This window comes from Symsagittifera roscoffensis, chromosome 1 (genome assembly GCF_963678635.1).
Source record: "Symsagittifera roscoffensis chromosome 1, txSymRosc1.1, whole genome shotgun sequence".
NCBI classification, from domain to species: Eukaryota; Metazoa; Xenacoelomorpha; order Acoela; family Convolutidae; genus Symsagittifera; species Symsagittifera roscoffensis.
Window position 1 is genome coordinate 13,445,099 of NC_087062.1, and position 23,922 is coordinate 13,469,020.

General features: G+C 34.7%; 2 protein-coding genes across 2 annotated transcripts in view; both read right to left on the reverse strand.

Moving 5' to 3' along the window:
• LOC134857103 (alpha-soluble NSF attachment protein-like) overlaps window positions 1–23,922 on the reverse strand; it is a 396,564-nt gene that overhangs the window by 332,803 nt on the left and 39,839 nt on the right. The gene's annotated exons all lie outside the window — the stretch shown is intronic.
• Window positions 16,673–21,969, reverse strand: LOC134847167 (PC-esterase domain-containing protein 1B-like). Its single transcript, XM_063864538.1, has 3 exons — window positions 21,763–21,969; window positions 20,837–21,362; window positions 16,673–16,797 (listed from the first exon to the last, which is right to left on the reverse strand). Exons 1-3 carry the CDS (start codon window positions 21,967–21,969, stop codon window positions 16,673–16,675), a joined length of 858 nt encoding a protein of 285 aa, XP_063720608.1.

Genomic DNA, 23,922 nt, shown 5'->3' on the forward strand with positions numbered 1-23,922 from the left:
GCGGCTGGTCAATTTTACTTATAAAAAAAAGCCGTACGGGAGTAAATTGTTAAAAAATGCAATTTAGTGATACTCGGCAAGAACTATCACAGGAGACTATACAGAAGAAAACGTAAAGTCAGCTACACAACTAGAGAAAAGCTATGCCATCAACTCCAACTCTTCAAGACGGCTGACACAGAGTTTGTCATTTCACCAAGTTTCTTTCTCTGGCCAAAATCACTTCAAATGTAAATAATAACTTGGTCCATTCACAAAAAAGTTTTTGCAAAATCTTACATCATAAAACCAGAGTAGCAAAAGCTTCGTTGATTCAAAGAAAAAATACAGGTTAGGAAAATATCTTATACCATGTAAATGATTTGGTAAAAACTGCTCAGCTAATCATCGCCAAAATTTGAAGCACAAAATTAGGCCTGTTCCGGTTTAAATAATCTGCGTCGACGATGGCATTATCCAAAGGATAGTTTTAGGGTATACAGACAAAAATTCAAACATCTTTTATTCCCAATAAAATACTGCTAAAATTGAAAGGAGTGCTCGAAAAAAAAAACACCAAATATATATGGTGTGTCTTTTCGGATTTTTTTCTTGCAAAATTACAGAAATATTTTGATCAATGAGTTGTTTTTATTAATTTCTCCGGAATGTTTAAAAATAGTTGAGGCTGAGAACAATTAATTTGACAAAAAGCGCACAACTGACGCCATTTTGTTCCGCAACCCCTGTTACAGCGACGTAGCTTCATTAAAACCATATTTTTCAGCTTACGTTTGTTCGAAAGTTCCTGTCGTTTGGCCTAGAACAACTCAGAACCCACGTTTTAATTGGGATACCTGGATAAGTAATTAAATTTTTAGCTATCACAATCCTGAAGGCCACCGCCTAAAGCGAAAAAAGTTGAAAATTCCGAAAGCTGATGGTTTAGTGTCAAATGTATGCATCAATTTAACTCATAGCAAAACGACCGTGAGAGGTCCTCGAACCCTTTTTCTTACGACTATCTGATCAACTAACCTAGTGCTGCTGGTCGATTCCGGTAAAACAAAAGTCGTACGGGAATAAAATATTGAAAAAATGCAATTTAGTGATATTCAACAAGAACTATATATCCGTACAGGAGAGTATAGAGAAGAAAATCTAGAGTAAACTTTACTACAGGAGAAAAGTTTTGTCATCACCTCCATCCTTTCAAGACGGTTGTGACAGAGTTTGACATTTCGTCAAAATTCTTTCTCTGGCCAAAAATCTTCCAAATTCAACACTAACATTGTCGGTTCAAAAAGAAAACTCTTTGCAAAACCGTACTTCAAAACCCAGAGTAGCAGAACCTTTGTTGACTCAAAGAAAATAAACAGATATAGAGAAGATTCTTGCAAATCATGTCCTGCTGGATTTGTGAAAATGCGAGCAAAAAGGGAGTTTTGCAAAACTCTATAACTTGAGAAATTGTCGAAAAAATTAATGAAGAATTTGAACTACTATTTCAAAAGATTGCAGAATTTTCTTTTCAAATAGTAAAACTGAAATTTCACTGTGAAGCTTATCGAGAATGGAACAAAAAGACTAGCTCTGAAACTGTCTAAACTCCAATCGCATTCAACCAATTCTATAAAAAAATGGAATTTATTAATAAAAACTCACACCTGCACAGATTATAATTAGGCTCAACATGTTTTTCTATAAAACTACGTTTACACTGTTGTCTAGCTTCAATTCTGAACAAAAGTACTACTGAGATTCTTTCGAATTCCGGTAAACGCCATTTTCATTGGGAGTCCCTATGGCTCTGCCTAATAACCATTCTGTGCATCTTATTATTATAAGTTTGAACTAGCTCCTCGAAAACAATACAAGTATCATGCACTTCACGTTTTGCTGAAATCAATGTGAAAAAAAAGTAACCCACTCATTTTAATTGTCGAAAGATATCAGTTGAAATTTTCCTTGAGTTTTGGTACGTGAGCATATCTCAATCAGAAAATATACAACAATTTAAACTGAATTGAACTTTTTTTTATTTTAGCTTAACTTAAAAAGTACGCTACTTTTCTAATGTCGCAGCTGTTAATTCTGAGTCACAGTTATTTTTCATAATATATATGAATTAGTGTTTTTTTTTTTGTCTACACCAACTCCAGACTCACGTTTTTCTTCTGATACCTGGATAGGTCATTTTTTTCTGCTATCACATTCATGGAGAATTGTGAACCAGCTTGATTTTTTCCCATTTTCAGCTGAAATTTTTGATGGGCACAGCCTAAAAAGAAGAAAAAATTGAAAATTCGGAATGCTGATGTTTTAATGTCAAATCTATGCATCATTGTAATTCATCCCAAAACAACATTGAGGTCCTAAATTTCTTTATGGCTATATGGCCAAACAGCCCAGCGCTGCTGGTCGTTTCCAGTTAAAAAGAAGTCGTTTGGGAATAAATTATTGAAAAATGCAGTTCAGCGATGTCCAACTAGAATTGTGTATCCGCACAGGAGAGTGTACAGAAAAAAAATTTAAGTCAACTATGCTACGGGCAGGAGAAAAGATGTGACACCAACTTTGCCCTAAAGAGACGGTTGGAACAGAGTTTGTAATTTAATCAAATTTCTTTCTCAGCTCAAAGTTTTTTCAAATTCACAGGTAACATTGTCGACCGAAAAAGAAAACAATTTGTAAAACCGTACCTCAAAAACCAGACTAGCAGAAGCTTTGCTGACTCCAAGAAAAGATAGAGATAAAGAGGAGATTCTATACCATGAAAATTTTGGTGTTGAATAATACTCAGCTAATCCTCGCTAATCATGTTCAGTTAAATTTGTGAAAGCGTGAGGAAAAAAGTGCAAAATTCTATAACCAAGAGAAACGTTGACAACATAGATGAATTATCTGAATCACTACCTAAAAAAAGTGGAGAGTTATCATTTCAGATAATAAAACCAAAAATTTGAAATTTGTTCTGAAGCATATCGAGATTGGGAGGAAAAGACTAGCTCGAGTCTCTGAAACTGTCTAAACTCGGGTCCCATCCACTCACTTCTGTAAAAAAACTGGAAATTATTTTACAAACTCAGCAAAACCCACACCTGTACAAAATACAATTAGGCTCAACATATCTTCCTATAAAACCACATTTACACTTTTATCTACCTTCATTTCCTAAAAAAAGCACAACTGATAATTTGTTGAATTCCAGTAAACGTCATTTCCATACGGAGTCCCTATGACACCCCCTATTGACCATTTTGTGCAATTATAACCTTAATATGAATTGGAGTGCAAATTAAATCTTCAAAGTTGGTAAAGCTAATTCAACGCACTTGACAAATTGTTAAAATAAAGTTGAACTGAAGTTACCCACTTATTTTTTATTGTGGAAAGATATAAGTTGCAATATTCTTTGATTTTAGGTATCTAAGCATATATCCTTCAGACACTAAACTAAAAATTACTTCAAAATCAGTTTTCTGTTTTAGTTTTAGTTAGATTTCAACAGTTTGTTACTGTTTGAAATAGCGTAGCGAACAATTCTCAGAGTAATTGTTTAAAATTTATAATACTTCCTACTTTTTTTGTCTAGACCAACTTCCGACCCACGTTTTCAATGAGATATCTGGATAGGTCTTTTTCTATCACACTCAGGGACCATTGTAACCCAAACAAGACCATTTCCCAGATCCAGCTGATTCTTTTGACGGCCTCTGCCAAAAACGAAGAAAATTTTGAAAATTCCGAAAGCTGTTGGTTTTTTTGTCTAGTCTTCGCATCATCATAATTCATCCCAAAACAACCTTGTGTCCTCAAAGCATACTTCTTACAAGTATTTGGTCAACCAGCCCAGTGCTGACGGTCAATATTAATTCAAAAAAATTGTACAGGACTAAGTTTATGAACAAATGCGATTCATTGATGTCCAATAAGAAATATGTATCCGCACAAGAGAGTCTGCAGAAGGAGACTTAAATTCACTTATACTACAAGAAAAAAACTTTAGAGACGGTTGGGGCAGAGTTTATCAATTCATCAATTTTTTTTGTCCGGCCGAATATTTTTCAAAATCAAAGAGTAACATTGTCGTTTCAAAAGAAATCACACTTTGCAAAACCTTACCTCAAAACCCCTGATTAGCGAAAGTTTTGTTGACTCAAAAAAAAATACAGGTATAGAAGAGAATCTATACCATAAAATTTTTATGGTAAAAACTTCTCAGCTAATCATTGCCAATCATGTCAAGCTAAATTTGAGAAAGCGTGAGGATAATATTGCAAAAATCTATAACTTGGAAAAACGTTGACAAAATAGATGAGAATCTGAATCAGTATTTTATTTAAAAAGCAAACTTGTCGTTTCAGATAGTGAAACCGAACTTTCGTTTCGAAGCTTACCGAGGTTGGGATGAAAGGATTAAAATCTTTAAAACTGTCTAAGCTCGCATCGACTTTGACCGAATGTGTAGAAAAAGTATAAATTTTTTTAAAATGTTTAGTAAAATTCAAATTACTACAGCTAACAATCAGGCCCAACATGTCTTTCTATGAAACCACGCTGACACAGTTTTCCAGCTTCGTTTCTTAACAAAAGTACCACTGACATTCTTTTGAGTTCCGTTAACTCCACTTCTAACGGGATTCCACCTGACTCCTCCCATTAACATTCTTGTGCGTCAAATTTTTGCTTATCAATTTGAGTGTGAAATAACTACTCAAAGTCGATAAAAGTTTCCCCCAGTTGACGTAGTGTTGAGATGAGTTTGAATTGAACTTCCCCGCTTATATTTACTTGTCGAAAGATGAATTAATGAAGAACTTGAACTACTATTTCAAAAGATTGCAGAATTTTCTTTTCAGATGGTGAAACTGAAATTTCACTGTGAAGCTTATCGAGAATGGAACAAAAATACTAGCTCTAAAACTGTCTAAACTCCGATCGCATTCAACCAATTCTATAAAAAAATGGAAGTTATTAATAAGAACTCACACCTGCACAGATTATAATTAGGCTCAACATGTTTTTCTATAAAACTACGTTTACACTGTTGTCTAGCTTCAATTCTGAACAAAAGTACTACTGAGATTCTTTCGAATTCCGGTAAACGCCATTTCCATTGGGAGTCCCTATGGCTCTGCCTAATAACCATTCTGTGCATCTTATTATTATAAGTTTGAACTAGCTCCTCGAAAACAATTCAAATATCATGTACTTGACATTTTGTTGAAATGAATGTGAAGTGAAATTACGCACTTATTTTAATAGTCGAAAGATATCAGTTGCAATATTCTTTGAGCTTAGGTACCTGAGCTTATCTCAGTCAGAAAATAAACAACAAATTACTTTAAATTCAATCGTGGTTTAATTTTATATATAGTTCAATAGTACAATACCATTTCGAATGGCGCAGCCAACAATTCTGAGGCACAGTTTTTGTTCAAAACTTATAAAATTTCTGCTTTTTGGCTTAGACCAATTCCAGACCCACGTTTTAATGGTGATACCTCTATACGTCAATCAACGTTTTAGCTATCACAATTAAGGTCAATTGTGACCCGAACAAATCCATTTCCCAGATCGAACCGAGGCTTTTCAAGGCCACCACCCGAAGCAAAAAAAAATGAAAAATCCGGAAGCTGATGTATTATTGTCAAATGTATGTATCAGTGTAACTCATAACAAAACGACTGTGAAGTCCTCCAAGCACTCTTTTTACGGATGTCTGGTCAACTAACCTAGTATTGCTGTCGATTCCGGTTTCCGGTTTAAAAAAGTCGTACTGTAGTAAAATATTGAAATATTTAGTGCAATTTAGTGATGCTCAACAACTATGTATCCGTACAGGAGAGTATACAGAAGGAAATTTAAAGTCAGCTATACCACAAGAGAGAAGCTATGCCCCACTTCCACCATTTAGAGACGGTGAGGGCAGTGTTTGTCATTTAATCAAATTTCTTTCTCAGTTCAAAATTCTTTCAAATTTATAAGTAACATTGTCGTTTCAAACAGAAAACACTTTGAAAAACCATACCTCAAAATCAGAGTAGCAGAAGCTTTGATGACTTGAAGAAAAGAAACATATATAAAGGAGTTCTATACCATATAATTTCTGTGATAGAAGCTACTCAACTAATCATCGCCAATCATGTCCTGCTAAATTTGCGAAAGAGAGAGGAAAAAGGGCGTTTTTGCAAATCTCAATAGTTTGGAAAAACGTTGAAAAGGTTGATGAAAAATTTGAATTACTATTTAAAACATTGCACACTTATTTTTTCAGATAGTGATGTTGAATTTTCGCTTTGAAGCCTATCGAGATTGGCAGAAAAGAATAGCTCGAATTTTTGAAACTGACTAAGCTCGTGTCGCATCCAACCAGTTCTGTAAAATTGCACTGTAAAATCATCCAACCAGCTGATGATTTATTGTCAATCGTATGTATCAGTGTAACTCATAACAAAACGACTGTGAAGTCCTCCAAGCACTCTTTTACGGATGTTTGGTCAACTAACCTAGTATTGCTGTCGATTCCGGTTTCCGGTTTAAAAAAGTAGTTTTGTAGTAAAATATTGAAAAAGTGCAATTTAGTGATGCTCAACAACTATGTATCCGTACAGGAGAGTATACAGAAGGAAATTTAAAGTCAGCTATACCACAAGAGAAAAGCTATGCCCCACTTCCACCATTTAGAGACGGTGAGGGCAGTGTTTGTCATTTAATCAAATTTCTTTCTCAGTTCAAAAGTCTTTCAAATTTATAAGTAACATTGTCGTTTCAAACAGAAAACACTTTGCAAAACCATACCTCAAAATCAGAGTAGCAGAAGCTTTGATGACTTGAAGAAAAGAAACATTTATAAAGGAGTTCTATACCATATAATTTCTGTGATAGAAGCTACTCAACTAATTATCGCCAATCATGTCCTGCTAAATTTGCGAAGGAGCGAGGAAAAAGGGCGTGAAAATGCGAAAGAGCGAGGAAAAAGGAAAATATTGATGATAATTTTGAACTACTATTTAAAACATTGCAGACTTATTTTTTCAGATAGTGATGTTGAATTTTCGCTTTGAAGCCTATCGAGATTAACAGAAAAGACTAGCTCGAATTTTTGAAGTTGACTAAGCTCGTGTCGCATCCAAACAGTTCTGTAAAATTGGAAGTTATTAATTCAAACTCAGCAAAACTCACATCTGTACAGATTACAATAAAGCTCAACACGTTTTTCTATAAAACCACGCTTACACTGTTGTCTAGCTTCATGTCTGAACAAAAGTACGACCTATGTTCTTTTGAGTTCTTGTAAATGCCATTTCCATTGGGAGTCCCTTTGCCTCTGCCTAATAACCATTCAGTGCATCTTAGTTTTGCTTGCAAAATTGAAGTATGAACTAGCTCCTCGAAAACAATACAAGTATCGTGCACTTCACGTTTTGCTGAAATCAATGTGAAAAAAAAGTAACCCACTCATTTTAATTGTCGAAAGATATCAGTTGAATTTTTCCTTGAGTTTTGGTACGTGATCATATCTCAATCAGAAAATATACAACAATTTAAACTGAATTGAACTTTTTTTTGATTTTAGCTAGACTTAAAAAGTACGCTACTTTTCTAATGTCGCAGCTGTTAATTTTGAGTCACAGTTATTTTTCATAATATATATGAATTACTGTTTTTTTTTTGTCTACACCAACTCCAGACTCACGTTTTTCTTCTGATACCTGGATAGGTCATTTTTTTCTGCTATCACATTCATGGAGAATTGTGAACCAGCATGATTTTTTCCCATTTTCAGCTGATATTTTTGATGGGCACAGCCTAAAAAGAAGAAAAAATTGAAAATTCGGAATGCTGATGTTTTAATGTCAAATCTATGCATCATTGTAATTCATTCCAAAACAACATTGAGATCCTAAATTTTTTTATGGCTATATGGCCAAACAGCCCAGCACTGCTGGTCGTTTCCAGTTAAAAAGAAGTCGTTTGGGAATAAGTTATTGAAAAATGCAGTTCAGCGATGTCCAACTAGAATTGTGTATCCGCACAGGAGAGTGTACAGAAAAAAAATTTAAGTCAACTATGCTACGGGCAGGAGAAAAGATGTGACACCAACTTTGCCCTAAAGAGACGGTTGGAACATAGTTTGTAATTTAATCAAATTTCTTTCTCAGCTCAAAGTTTTTTCAAATTCACAGGTAACATTGTCGACTGAAAAAGAAAACAATTTGTAAAACCGTACCTCAAAAACCAGACTAGCAGAAGCTTTGCTGACTCCAACAAAAGATAGAGATAAAGAGGAGATTCTATACCATGAAAATTTTTGTGTTGAATAATACTCAGCTAATCCTCGCTAATCATGTTCAGTTAAATTTGTGAAAGCGTGAGGAAAAAAGTGCAAAATTTTATAACCAAGAGAAACGTTGACAACATAGATGAAATATCTGAATCACTACCTAAAAAAAGTGGAGAGTTATCATTTCAGATAATAAAACCAAAAATTTGTTCTGAAGCATATCGAGATCGGGAGGAAAAGACTAGCTCGAGTCTCTGAAACTGTCTAAACTCGGGTCCCATCCACTCACTTCTGTAAAAAAACTGGAAATTATTTTACAAACTCAGCAAAACCCACACCTGTACAAAATACAATTAGGCTCAACATATCTTCCTATAAAACCACATTTACACTTTTATCTACCTTCATTTCCTAACAAAAGCACAACTGATAATTTGTTGAATTCCAGTAAACGTCATTTCCATATGGAGTCCCTATGACACCCCCTATTGACCATTTTCTGCAATTATAACCTTAATATGAATTGGAGTGCAAATTAAATCTTCAAAGTTGGTAAAGCTTATTCAACGCACTTGACAAATTGTTGAAATAAAGTTGAACTGAAGTTACCCACTTATTTTTTATTGTCGAAAGATATAAGTTGCAATATTCTTTGATTTTAGGTATCTAAGCATATATCGTTCAGACACTAAACTAAAAATTACTTCAAAATCAGTTTTCTGTTTTAGTTTTAGTTAGATTTCAACAGTTTGTTACTGTTTGAAATAGCGTAGCGAACAATTCTCAGAGTAATTGTTTAAAATTTATAATACTTCCTAATTTTTTTGTCTAGACCAACTCCCGACCCACGTTTTCAATGAGATATCTGGATAGGTCTTTTTTCTATCACACTCAGGGACCATTGTAACCCAAACAAGACCATTTCCCAGATCCAGCTGATTCTTTTGACAGCCTCTGCCGAAAACGAAGAAAATTTTGAAAACTCCGAAAGTTTTTGGTTTTTTGTCTTGTCTTCGCATCATCGTAATTCATCCCAAAACAATCTTGTGTCCTCAAAGCAAACTTCTTACGAGTATTTGATCAACCAGCCCAGTGCTGACGGTCAATTTTAATTCAAAAAAATTGTACAGGACTAAGTTTATGAACAAATGCGATTCATTGATGTCCAATAAGAAATATGTATCCGCACAAGAGAGTCTGCAGAAGGAGACTTAAAGTCACTTATACTACAAGAGAAAAACTTTAGAGACGGTTGGGGCAGAGTTTATCAATTCATCAATTTTTTTTGTCCGGCCGAAAATTTTTTCAAAATCAAAGAGTAACATTGTCGTTTCAAAAGAAATCACTTTGCAAAACCTTACCTCAAAACCCCTGATTAGCGAAAGTTTTGTTGACTCGAAGAAAAAATACAGGTATAGAAGAGAATCTATACCATAAAATTTTTATGGTAAAAACTTCTCAGCTAATCATTGCCAATCATGTCAAGCTAAATTTGAGAAAGCGTGAGGATAATATTGCAAAAATCTATAACTTGGAAAAACGTTGACAAAATAGATGAGAATCTGAATCGGTATTTTATTTTAAAAGCAAACTTGTCGTTTCAGATAGTGAAACCGAACTTTCGTTTCGAAGCTTACCGAGGTTGGGATGAAAGGATTAAAATCTTTAAAACTGTCTAAGCTCGCATCGACTTTGACCGAATGTGTAGAAAAAGTATAAATTTTTTTAAAATGTTTAGTAAAATTCAAATTACTACAGCTAACAATCAAGCCCAAAATGTCTTTCTATGAAACCACGCTGACACAGTTTTCCAGCTTCGTTTCTTAACAAAAGTACCACTGACATTCTTTTGAGTTCCGTTAACTCCACTTCTAACGGGATTCCACCTGACTCCTCCCATTAACATTCTTGTGCGTCAAATTTTTGCTTATCAATTTGAGTGTGAAATAACTACTCAAAGTCGATAAAAGTTTCCCACAATTGACGTAGTGTTGAGATGAGTTTGAATTGAACTTCCCCGCTTATATTTACTTGTCGAAAGATCGCAGTTGCATTATCATTTGAAGTTAGGTACCGAAGCATATCTCATTCAGTGGTTAAATTTCAATAGTACATTATTATTTTAAAAGGCATGGCCAACACTTTTGAAACAATAATTGTTCAAAGTTTATGGTAGTTACTGTTTTTTTATCTAGACTAACTCCAGACCCACGTTTTAATTGCGATACCTGGATAGGTCTATTATTTTAGGCTATTACAATCAAGGACCATTGTGAGCCAAACAAGACTCTTTACCAGATCCAGCCGAGGATTTGACGGCCTCCGCCTATAGCGATGAAAAATTTGAAAGTTCCGAAAGCTGATGGTTTTATGTCAACCTATGCACCATTGTAATTCATCCCAAGACAACCTTGAGGTCCTCGAAGCATACTTTTATCGACTATTTGTTAAACTTGCTCAATGCGGCTGGTCAATTTTACTTATAAAAAAAGCCGTACGGGAGTAAATTGTTAAAAAATGCAATTTAGTGATACTCGGCAAAAACTATGTATCCGCACAGGAGACTATACAGAAGAAAACATAAAGTCAGCTACACAACTAGAGAAAAGCTATGCCATCAACTCCAATTCTTCAAGACGGCTGACACAGAGTTTGTCATTTCACCAAGTGTCTTTCTCTGGCCAAAATCACTTCAAATGTAAATAATAACTTGGTCCATTCACAAAAAAGTTTTTGCAAAATCGTACATCATAAAACCAGAGTAGCAAAAGCTTCGTTGATTCAAAGAAAAAATACAGGTTGGGAAAATATCTTATACCATGTAAATGATTTGGTAAAAACTGCTCAGCTAATCATCGCCAATCGTGTCCAGCTAAGTTTGTAAAAAGCGTGAGAAAAAAGGGTGTTTTTCAAAATTCTCTAAACGGAAAACATTGGCAAAAGCAGTGAAGTATCTGAAGTACAACTCAAAAACAGTGGATACTTATCGTTCCAGATAATGAAAACAAAATTTCTTTTCGAATCATATCGAGATTGGGAGTAAAAGAATAGCTGGAATCTTTAAAACTGTTAAATTCGGGTTCGTTTAAACCTGTAAAAAACTGGAAACTACTAAAGCAAATTCAGAAAAGTTCAAGTCAATCAATACAGCTTACTTTTAGGCCGAAAATGTCTTTTTTTAAAACTACGCTAGCACAGTTGTCCAGCTACGTTTCTTAACAAAAGTCAACGCTATTTCCATTGGGATTCCCACTGACTCCGCCTGTTAAACATTCTGTGCATCTGATTTTTGCTTAAAAATTAGAGCGTGAATTAGCTCTTCAATGCCGGTACATGTCTATTCCGCACTTAACAAATTGTTGATATTTAAAGAGTAGTTCCCCATTTTTTTGTCGAAAGATATCAGTAGCAATATGATTTGAGTTTAGTTACCTAAGCATATCTCATTCAGTAATTAAACAGCAACCTATTTTAGTTTTGGTTAGATTTCAATAGTACGTTATTTACTTTTTCGAATGGCGCAGCCAACAGTTCTGAGTTCCAGTAATTGTTCAAAATTTATAGTAGTTACTTTTTTTGTCTAGACCAACTGCAGACTCACATTTTGTTTGATATACCTGAATAGGTCAATTCTTTTAGTTATCGCACTCAGGAAGCGTTGTTACCCAATTGAATTTTTGTAGGATTCAGTCGACATCTTTGATATCTACCAACTAAGGCGGAGAAACTTTGAGATTCCAAAATCTCTACAGATGCCTAGAGCCCCGTCAATATTGTTTGAAGGCTAACAAACAAAAACTGAATGTCGCAAGGAAAATTCAAAAACTGTAACCAGTTTTTTGTGTTTGGAAGTGTGTCAGAGAATGAAATGATTTTTTTTTTGCCGTAAAATTTTTGCTCAAGTTATTTTAGCTACAACTTCATTAAAAAAGTTTCCTTTTTACAAAAATTGAAAACATATAATCGAACGTTTGAGTCTTTTTAAATATTTCACAAACAATTGTGAAGACTTCGATGTGAAGGCTTCGAAGCAAAGTTTTTTCGATTAAGAGAACACGGTGCGGCTTCAGAAAGTGTACTGGGCGACATGAAAATTGCAAGTCAATTTTTTGAAGCAGTATCTGTCCTCGTCTTTGACAGTTTAGACATTTTGCTAAATCATTGAGATTTATATGATGGAAAACAAAAACATCAGGGCATATGCCTTCAAATTGAATGGTTAGTATCTTTTTGGATCGTTAAAAATTCGACTAAACTTTGAAACCGAAACTACATTTCAAAATTTCATAAACTCAATGTGTAAACTCGAAATTCATTCCCTTCTAAAAAGATGAATTGAAAAATGGAGTGGCCACTGATAATCATTGCATCAAATCTTGCAGTTGACCCACTGACAGTAGTGGAAAAATTTTTTCGATATCTATAAGGTATATTTCTAAAGACCGCATAGAAAAAATTTCTCCTAGATAGATCAATTTACAATGTCGTTTTACGTTATTTTACGTTATGGAAAAACTACTCATGGTCTTGAAAAACCATGCATGGCATTTTCAGAGTCAGTAACAAATGGCCGTTCTTGTAGAATTAGGAGATTGCTCCCTATGTCTGTTCACACCTTCTAACCTAACGAGACTGCAAAGTGGTCCCTTGCATAAAGAAGCCAGTGGGGCGACGGAGACTCAATACTATCCACAATCCGAAAGGATGAAGTTGGTGGCAGCTATTTCGTACTGTATTCTGTTACTTGTCCCCGTTGCGTACTGCTCCTAATGATGTCTCGTCCGCCCTCACGATCGCAGAAATTTTCAGTAATAGTTAATTTCAGATAAACATCGGTCCAAATACAGACACTTTGAAGTGCCTAGAAAAATCAAATAAAATTTTAAAAACAAAAGGGTACGCGATCAACCTACACAGTTGCCGAAATGCAATTCAACTCTTAACTAACATAACTAACCAATTTTTATTCTCTAGAGAATCACAACTAAACATTTACACGCACATAAATCCGCGCAACTACTAAATTTGACCAGCTAAAATAAATAGTGTCTCTACGGATCACTTTTCTTTGAGGTAATTTAACTGATCTCTCTAACTTCACAGTTTCTCTTTCTCTAACTCTGAGAACGAACTTCACTTTAAATTCGCAAAAATTGTTCTCTAACCCTGAAAACCCAACTACTCTCACTTTTCAAGTGGTCAACTTTTCTTCTGCCTAAGGGTAGGTTATTTGTTCATCTCCACAACGTTTGTCTATATGCGTTTTAGTTATAGTTGGAGATATGACGTCCCTAAACGTTCTGACATTTTTTTAGTACCTCTTTTGCAAGTTATTAACTGAATTCTTCCTCTGACGACACTAGTCTTATATTCCAAGTTTTTTGTGGGTGTTTCTAGCTGATTTGTGCAAATGTCAAGTCCAATTTTACCTCCAAGCCAAGTTATTTTTTTAAACTAGTCTCCCAAGGTTTTTCTTTAATTACAGGTGGTAAGTGAAAACCTTTTTTGTAGACCGCTCATTCATTTCAAGCATCTGCAATTCCAGTCTATACTTTATTCAATACTTCCCAAGTTTTGCAATTTCTAAGGTCCATTATCAATTTTCCCGGGAAAAAAAAACCATTTACCAACGGAAGGAGCCGTTGGAGGTGCTTTACTCTCCAGGGGTCTTTTTTGGGTATAGTTTCTTCTGTCGACTGGCGTCATAAAATTGAGATGGCGCCACTTATGATTTTGCGTAAATTGCCTGTTTCCAGTTTAAGGGTTGTTTTTTCTAAGTGCTTATAACTTTTGGTCTGAGCGCGGGATTTGGCACATAATATAACATATAATGTATTTTATCATTACCCACCATATGTCAAAGTTTTGGCTCCCTGCGTTTTTTGAGGGCGAAAAAATACTTCCAGAAATCGAAGGGACTCTTTGCATAGAACATAGCGCCGGACCGGAAGCACGAGTCCTGAGTGTCTGGAGTTCTAAATTTAAACTTCCCTCATCTAGGTCTATAACATACAAAAAAATTTGGTCCTATTCCAACCGCTAGTTAGCGAGTTCTAAAAGGGCTATGTGCACTTGCGGGAACCGTTTTCATTTGAGGCAGGGGGTCCGAGGGGTCTAGAGTTTGCAAACCCGGGTCAAACCATCTCTAGTATCCGTCCTATTAGTATCATATAGTTAGCTCAGCTAGTTTCCATTTGGGGTTCTTGCAAATTTTGTACCTTTTTGAAATTTTTCCTCAGAGGAGGGACTTATTCCTTCAGAGTTGAACTAATTTCGAAATTGCTCTGTCGTTTTGTTTCTAATCATCGTATTTGTTAGTGAATACCAAGCTACGTACTACTCATTAAGCTTCATTATAATGCATTCATTTCTCAAGGTAAAACTCTCAGTCAAAATTTGAAATTGGTGAGAAAGTGCCAGGATCAGTGATCCTACAGCCTTTCCCAGTATATGATTGTCCCTAATAGTGCTAAAGATGAAGTTCAAGCTCAGGGCCTGAAACGCACAAAAATGCATGTCTTAGCTCTTCCCCAACGATATTTAGATAAAAACAATTATTTTATAGCTTGATTTTTTGAATTTTTTGCAACGAATTGTTTGAACGGCTATCTAGCTCACATCGTAACAATTGCAAAATGTTTAACACAAAACTACATTTTCAACTATATGAAAATTAAATTTCATAGTCTTACAATGTGGAACCAGTTTAAAATTAGTGTTTATAACCAATTATATTATTGATAAAACTATCTCTATAAAATATTACTTACATATGACAATTATATATGATCTACTTACAATGACAATTATTTGTAGTGCTGAAACTACTTTTAGTTTCAGCACCAGAACAATTTGAATAAATCATAGAATACAGTTGTTCTCCTTTGGAAAAGTTCCATAAATCTAACCCGCAAATACTAGTATACACTAGATCTATTGAGACTAGAAGATTTAAGAGTAAGATTATGATTGGTACTAGACTAAGAAGTTGCACGAATCTATCCTGCCCAAAATAAGATAGTGTGACGAACAGACTGTGTACCCTATCCGAAATTACTCTATGACAAAGCTACCTCTGGCTTAAACTCAAATGTTTGCTAATGTGACTAATTGAGACTTGCATTTTAGAATGTATTCTAAAAACTAGATTTTTACCCACTGGCATGTCGATCCAGAGGGCGGGTGGACACCTTCTTCCTCATTTCTGGTCACCAACTTTTCAATTTGGAACAATTTCTGTACATTTTTTCTTAAGAAACTGAGCAATAATCACTTCTATGTTAAAAAAGGTATTTATGATGCCAAATTCTCTCCTATGCAACAAAAGTTGCACAAAATTGTTTGATTTAACCTTTAAAACAATTTAAGATCATATATAATGAAATATTTATGATGGAAAAATGAGTATCATTCAATTTTTTCAATTTTTCTATTCTTTGTGTGTTAAGCATTTTTTATGTATATTTTGTTCGTGAACTTGTATGATATGCATTGTTCAGATAAAGTGCACCTGGTGATTTGCCATGTAAATTATTGTTTTGACTTACTCGTTGATTGTTATAAAAACCTATTTTGTTGTATATGGCTAGCAAGTTTCTGCTATGGAGATGGATGAAAAAAGGGGCATGTTTGTCCTAACATCTAATTTTAAAAATTGCGTATTTTATTTCTTCAAAAAACAATTTTATGTGACTTCTGGATCTACGCTTTCACACAAAGTCCATTGCACGCATTTTTCACAAAAAAATGTATGGTAAACAGATGTTCAAAAGCTTATTCAAAAGTCCAAACGGTTATCATAAAATTATTTTTATGATAGTCGTATGATAAGCGTTTTTTCCTTAAACTCCATCACTGAAATTGTATGAGAGGCGTTTTTATTGCAAAGAAATCAAATCGCGAACACGCCGAGTGACACACGGTCTGTTTTTCTATACATTTGTAGGTAGAATGAAAACTCAACAAAGACTGCTTCTACTTTTTTTCAATATTTTTTGTTCGAAATCCTCATGTCGTTTCTTTAACAAATCATGTCGGAGCGTCAGCTCGACTTTTCTTTTGCAAGAATTTCTATGCTGCCAGAAACTTTTGTTGAAGCACTCGAATCTATTCATTGCAGCAGAAAGCTTTGGGCGCATTTTGGTTCGTCGTAGAGCGGAAAACGGAATACTTTATCATCTCCTTTTCAAAATAATAGGTTATCTCGGCTCTCAAACAGTCATATTCAACTATCACACTTGTTTGTAATTGATATTAACTGAATAAAACTAATTAAATCACGCTGGGAAATCTACAAACTAAAATCTTTCGAAACAAAATCTATCCCGTTTTTTTTTTGCAATTTACTCTTAATTATTGGAAAAGATATTTGTTTTTTTTTTTTAGTTTCTTCAGCTCTTTACTTCAGGGATACTCATACTGCACACCCTCTTCTGGTAGTGGGATATTGTACATGTCACTGAGTTTGTGGAACACGAGCAAAGACATGCACCTGTAGCCCTCCGAAGCCCAATGTACACCATCTTTAGCTGAACAGAACAACAAAAGATGAATCATCTATCAAAACAAGGAGAGAACCGAGTTGAAGTCAAAGCGGTTATCAATGTTGCGCAGAAAGTTCCGAATATTTTTAGTTTGCAAAGAAAAGACTCAAAAACAAAAAATTTTCACTGTTTTTTTTAATTACTGTTTGAGTTTTAGTTCTTTTTGAAGAAGGGAGATGAGGAGGCAATAGTATTTTTTCAAAAAACCAAATTGTTTGAAAACCAGTTCTTAGAACAATTTTGATCCAAATTGGTCTGAACAGCCGAAATTTTAGACCATTTTTCCCCGACGGAAACTTTTTGGAACATTTTTTTGGAATTAAAATTAGGTCCAGTAGGAATCTGATAAGATGTCACAGCTGACCCTTATTTATCTTTTCCTTAAAGTACCTAAAATCAGAAGGAAAAAACTATAAATAAGTTTAAAAAAATATTTTTTTTGAATTAAGTTTGACATATGAAAATATAACCTTCTCAACACATTGAGTATACCGTGGTCGATCAAAGGAGGTTATCTTGCAAGATCTTGCAAGGTTCTTGCAAAAGAGGAGTATCTTGCAAGATCTTGCAAGATTCTTGCAAAATAGGGTTATCTTGCCAGATTTTGCAAAATGGAGCGTAACTTGCAAGATCTTGCAAGGTGGAGGTTATCTGGCAACAATCTTGGAAAAGGGAGGCTATCTTGCAAGAATCTTACAAGATCTTGCAAGGTAACTATCTCAAAAATTCTTTAAGAAAACAATAGAATGTTAAAAAATGTGTTGAGTGTGCTCTCGATTAATCATGTGTGTTCTGTTTTGCAGTGATTCAAACTTTCCCAAATTCAGAACAAACAATTTGAAATAATTTTGATATTTGTTTTGTTTTTCCAATAAAAAAAATTGATAAACTTCTTTTTAATTTTTCTTTGAGACTAAATTTTGGTCAATTTAAAAGTATTCTAATTGGGAAAAAAATATATTTTCTTCCCAGGACATTACGAGAACAAATTGTGTATTTTGTGAAATGTAAGCGAATTCCACAACAGTGACGCTCCCTTTGTTCTTCTTTTGTTCTTTAATTCTCTTTGATCGGTCCGACAAAATTTTAACATGTTTTGAAGTTTTGTCTCTGGAATCAAAAAACATATAGACAGAAAATTGTGCGTCTAACCAGTGCACATTTTGGCCCCGTAAGGGAACAAAATGCAATTCATGGGGGGTTGATTCGTTTTTCTGGTGAGGGGGTGGCGGGGTTAGTAAAGGACAGAGGGACAATTGCTAAGGGGAGTAATATGACAAAAGGGCAATCGTTGAGGGGGAGGGATGGATTAGACCTGTTTAGAAATTGAAAAACTTCAAATTTGAAAATCGAGTAGGCTGTGCTCTTGTTCTGCAAAGTTTATGCTTTACTCAATTAATAAAAACAAAGCAAAATGAAGCGGAAATATCTGTTCTCTTTGATTTTAAAAAGAGCATAAAAATTAAAAATTTGATAAATTATAATGAAATTAGCCAAGTTTCAGTTGTTGATTCCGTAGCGTCCGTTTTTTTCCTAAAAGCTATTTTCTCATTTTTTTGCGGAATCAGAAGTTTCTTTGTGGAGTCCCAAGTGTACCTTGCGCATCCACGCTCAAAAACCTTTAATTTTTTTATGGTGAGCTGTTTGCTTATGAATGATTTACAATTAAACCCAAAGGAGCCATTTAATTCTAGAAGGTTAACTGTTTAAACTATCAAAATATCTTGCGACTCAATGAAAAACACTGGTGCTGAATTTTTCACATAGTTATTTGAAGTAATTGGATTGGAACTGTGGAAATGTTTAACCAAAGTTTTCAAAAACATAAAATATTTCCTATCTTTAATTAGTGTAAAAAGGGCGTTAAATTTTTTCGTAGACAATTTAATCATTATTCGTCGGAATTCCTGACACATTTGTGGATGTCATCAGAAATTAGTTGAAAATTCGTTTTTATAGAAAGTGAATATTTGAAATAGTTTTCTATGTGAACCGTTAAGAAAATTTTAAAGTGCTGAGCCTGTTCATTGTTTGAAGGTTACATTTGAACATCCTGTGTTTTCTTTTTCAGCAACGATTTCTGAAAAAAGTTTCCAAGAAACGAAAAAATAATATTTTTTTTCTATTTTTTTTATTTTGTAGAAGTTTTTGACCAGAGCCACTCTCAAAACTTGTTAGTTGTTTAGAAGATATGATAGAGTTTCTTGTATCCTAATTTTATTCAGTCTGCAAAAATTTTTTGGAAATTAACTTTGAAAAAATACCAATACATTTTTTTGAAGTTTTTTCGAAGAGCCACACAAAACATTTAAAGGGTCTCTTCATTTTTTTTGAAAATTTTTCAGCGTTTCATGCATCTTTGTTTTTCGCAGTCTACTAAGTGTTTCAAAAACGATTATTGAAATAAAAACTTATTTTTGCCCTTTTTGAAAACTGTTCGTTAAAAATTTATAGACCAAAACCATACTCAAAACTTATTGAAAGTAATCATGGTTAGAAGTAACTGAGAGCATTTCTTGTAATCTTGCTTTTTCCATTCCATCAAAAATTTCCTGAAGAAAACGAGAAACTTATAATTTCATTTTTTTCGATCAATTTTTTCTAGGATGAGAAAAGTTTTTATGTTCAAGACGAGAAAAATGTTTTCATCAGCAGCCTACAACATCGAGCAGCAACCTACTTCATCAATCATCAAAATGATTTTTGCGGCTAAGTGGCGGCTCTAGATTGGGTACTTTGTTTCTGGTTTTTGAGATTCTCCAAATTTGTGTTTTATCAAAAAAATGAGTACTCTTAAATGCTCCCAAAAAATATCCAAACGAAAGCCGTCATTATTATCGTCAAAGCCATCAGCGACGAAGTTGGAAGCTCAAGTGACGACTCAAGAACTGAAAAGTTTTTAGAATACACACGCAATTGTGTGAAAAAACTGAGTTAAGAAAAACTAATTTTCATCTGGTGCTTTTGTTCTTTGCTTGGATTTACGTCTTTACATTTATAATCTCATTTAATATAAACTGTGTTTTTTCCTTTTTTGAGAGATTTAGGAATAACTTGTCAATCAAAACTTGACAATAACCGCCTATCACAAAGAAAGTAAAAAAATGATGCTTTCTGTGGTCAACCGCCTAGACGGCTGTGTGTATGTATGTGTAGCTAAAATTGCTTCCTTCTTCCACGAACGCTACTTGGTTGGCTTTGCGTGTAAAGCTGTTTTTGCCCAAAAAACTTGTATTTTCCAAGATTTTGCAAAAAAAAATGTTTCCTTTAAAAGAGGTTATCTTTAAAGAAAATTATTTTGCAAGATCCTGCAAGAATCTTGCAAGATCTTTTAAAGAGATGCATCCTCTTTAAAGGAATCTTGCAAGATAACCTCCCTTGATCGACTAAGGTAGGTGCCCATCGTAACAACTGAAGTTCGTACGTTTGTTTCGTTAACATTCCAGTTCTGTATAACTTTTTTTCTCTCCAGGCAAATTCAGGTACTGCAAACAGCCATCGGAATAGGTCGAATTACATATCACAATAAATCAGAAAATTTGTTTCATTAAAATATCATATTTTAAAAAACTTCCCATTGTCAAGAAAAACCTGTTTGAAATTTTAGTCTAACTTTAAGCGCGTAACGAAAGCAACTAGATCTTACTTTTGTAGTACGAAACTTGGTTTAAATAGTTTTTGAAGCTTCATTCAGCGCTTCTTTAACGATACAAAAATTTTTGTTGTCTTTTTTTTATAAATGTGGTCGGTCGGAACATTCTTTGCTATTTGACAGCAACCGCCTTTATTTGTTTGAATTTTGAATTTTCTAAGCATTTTTTGGGACCTTGTTTTGGTCTAGTACACGAATTAGAATTTATTTAACATTTCACTGTTTCTTATGTTTTTTTTTGCATTTTAAAACCTCACGTAATCCAGCCTTTTTAAAAATTTTGTCCAACCTTTCTGAAAATTTTGTTCAACGAAGCTTCTAATACAAAATATTAATGGATAATTAGTTCGAAAAAATTGTGATGCAATTTACCAATCCAGTTCAACCTGTGCTTCATGAGGTGGTATAGGTCGATTGTCTCGAATCCGAGTTGTTTAGCTACGTTCTCGGCGATGCAGACAGCCTCTTCTATCCACTGCAACACATTGAACTTCAACACTTCTCGGTCGGCCGGCTGAACTATTCCTCCAGATGAACACTTTTGGGTAACTGGGGGCTGGTGAAGCCAGATAAGTCTGCAGTTCGATGAGAAGAGAAACACCAGCCTTTTGCAGATCAAACGCACATTCTGCTTGTAGGCAAAGCGATCAAACGGAATACCGCCTCTGTTCACGTCCCAGATAGCTGAGTTGATAAAGAAAACATCAGGGTGGAAATCGGCGTAGATGTTGTGCACGAACGCCCACACTATTGAATTGAATGACTTAGTGATGAAGTAGAAACGAACGTGGAATTCACCCTGGCGATACTCGCGGACTTCTCGATACAAAGGATCGTTCTTTAGTTCCTCGAAAATACCCCCATCGAGTAGTATGTCATTGACAACAGTCTTGGGACCCTCAAAACACGAACAAATATACTTTAAATAACAAAACTATAAATTGCGAGCGTGCATAAGGAGGACGAGCACTCTCTCCCTCAATTATGGCCGCCAATTTTTCCAAAGGGTCAATTTTTTGGTACCCTTTGGTACAATTCTGCAATCCACATTTGACTGATCATTAGTAAAAAATTTTCTTGAGACACCTTTGGCGCCCATGAAACGCGTTTGAACAAAAACCTTCAAAAAACCGGCCTGTTGTTTATGAAATTAGTCTCAAGAAGTTTTCTCAAAAAAGGGTTTTGAGATTGCTCAAACGCTTTGAGATTTTCTTAGAAAATCATTTGGATTTTAAATAAAAATAAGATTTTAAATGGGGCTAGGTTGGTGACTTGGAAAGCAATTCGAGCAAGCGTACCTTGACCTTGTTCTCTTGCTTGGTCAAGTACCTCTGCTCCTGCAATAATAACACTATGTCCTTATACAGATCCCTTTGCACACTGCAGCCCATGATTATCACCCGCTTTCCCCACAACAACCTCTGAGCGGCACTCACTCCGAATTGGATCGGATCATCCACGCACAAGGTGTCATGGCCCGCAAACGTCCATGTAGATTTATCCATTCCCACAGCGACACAAAAGAACATAAAAAAGTGAAAAATTAAAAATCATTTCATTCTTTGTAGCTCGACTGCGTTGGTGTCCTTCCGCGAAACATGCACTTAGTTGAAAAAGTGTCAATTAACTCAAAAGAACAGAAAAAACTACCAGTTATTACTGAAACCGTTAAAAAAAACAAGACTGCTCGTATCAGCGTGACGCCTTGAGTGTTCCAACTGCCCTCTGACGTCTATTGAGTAGTTTTCAATCTTATGAAAAATGATGAATAGCTTTAATACAAAATATCTTTCATAAATAGCTTTTTCATACATAAATTTTACAAAAACACTGTCAAAAATGGCTAGTGAAAAAATAGAAATTTGTCTGGAGACAAAAACCACCCCGAGCTCAGTTATTCCGCCATTTTCTTCACAAATTAAAGCAACCGTGCCTCAAAAACCTTTGAATTCAATTTTTTCTGGTTGGCAGAATTTTGATAAAATTGTCAGAAATTTCTGAAATAAAATCTCGGAACTAAAAGTTCATTTTGTTATTTGCGCTTTTTTTCTTGTGTTATCCGCGAGTGTATTTAGAGCGTTAACAAATTTTATATCTTTTTTCGGAAAAAAACCCAATACTGTCACAACTAAATTAATTCTTTTAATTTTGTTCGCTTAGAACTTTTCTCTTTTTTCCTGTCAAAATTTCGCTTTATCTTCACGGTTTCATGAAAACAAAACTTTCAAAATAATGTTTATACTTTCAAATATCATGGATATTCTGGCTAAAAACTCGGAATTCATGCATAAGAGTTTTTGTCCGGGGTAAATCACTCATAGAGTAATTTCAGATAAGGTACACCGTCTGTTCGTCACGCTTATTTTCGGCCGTATAGACTTGTGCAACTTGTTAGTCTAATACCAATCTTAATCTTACTCTTTAATCTCCTAGTCTCAATAGATCTAGTGTATACTGGTATTTGCGAGTTAGTCTTGGAGCTTGACATAAACGAGAACAACTGTAGTCTAAGATTTATTAAAATTATTCTGGTGCTGCAACTACAAGTAGTTTCAGCACTACAAATAATTGTCAGTACTAGTGAAGGAATATTATTGGTTAGTTGGTATTAATTTATAGGTATAGTTTTACCAATAATATAATTGGTTTATAAATATTAGTCCAGAACTGGTTGCACCCATCCGAGGTTTAGAGAATTTTTAGTTTTCAAGTTTTTTATTGTAGTGATGGACGGATGGAACGTTTTCTTATTCTTTCGGGTAATTTTCTTTTGAGTAGTTGGAGCAGTGACTTCATGAAGAGAGGAGATATGTAGTTGTTTGTGTAGAGGAGAGAAGAACAGTAGTTTCTTTTGGAAGCAGTGACTGCGTGAGAGAAGAGTGAGAGGCAGTTGTTCGTGTTTCGGAGTAGGTGTTTTCATAGAGAGAAGGGGGACAGTTGTTCGTTTTCCAGAAGTGGGTCTCGTATATCTTAGATCTTAGATCGTCGAAACTTCAGATTTATGCAAGGAGATGTTGAGTTCTTTAAGCTAGAGCAAGACTGCGTGCAAGATGGAGTTTAACTTCTTTTGTGTGAAGCGCCAACTGACTAGGATCCGTTTGTGAAGTCAACATCGAGTTGGCCATTGTTCTTCTTCAATGTGTACCTTTGCTACCATGTTGGGTCCATACTTTAAATCCCTTGAGGGTTGTGACTACGGCAACAAAACAATAGATATGACATTCCAAAGTCGGAATGCCGTCGAACTTTCATCTCCCTTTGCTGCTCGTTCCTTTTGCTCTTGAAAAATTTTTTATATTACCTTTTTATATCTATATCTTGTTAGTGAGATCAGTTTTACTTATGATATTTATCAGTTGTTTCCGCAAAAGCGTTTTGATTTAGGTTCGGTCATTTTAAACCGTCGCTCACCCTTGAGCAACTCTCGTCAAAATTAGGAGTGCGTGTCATACACGTGC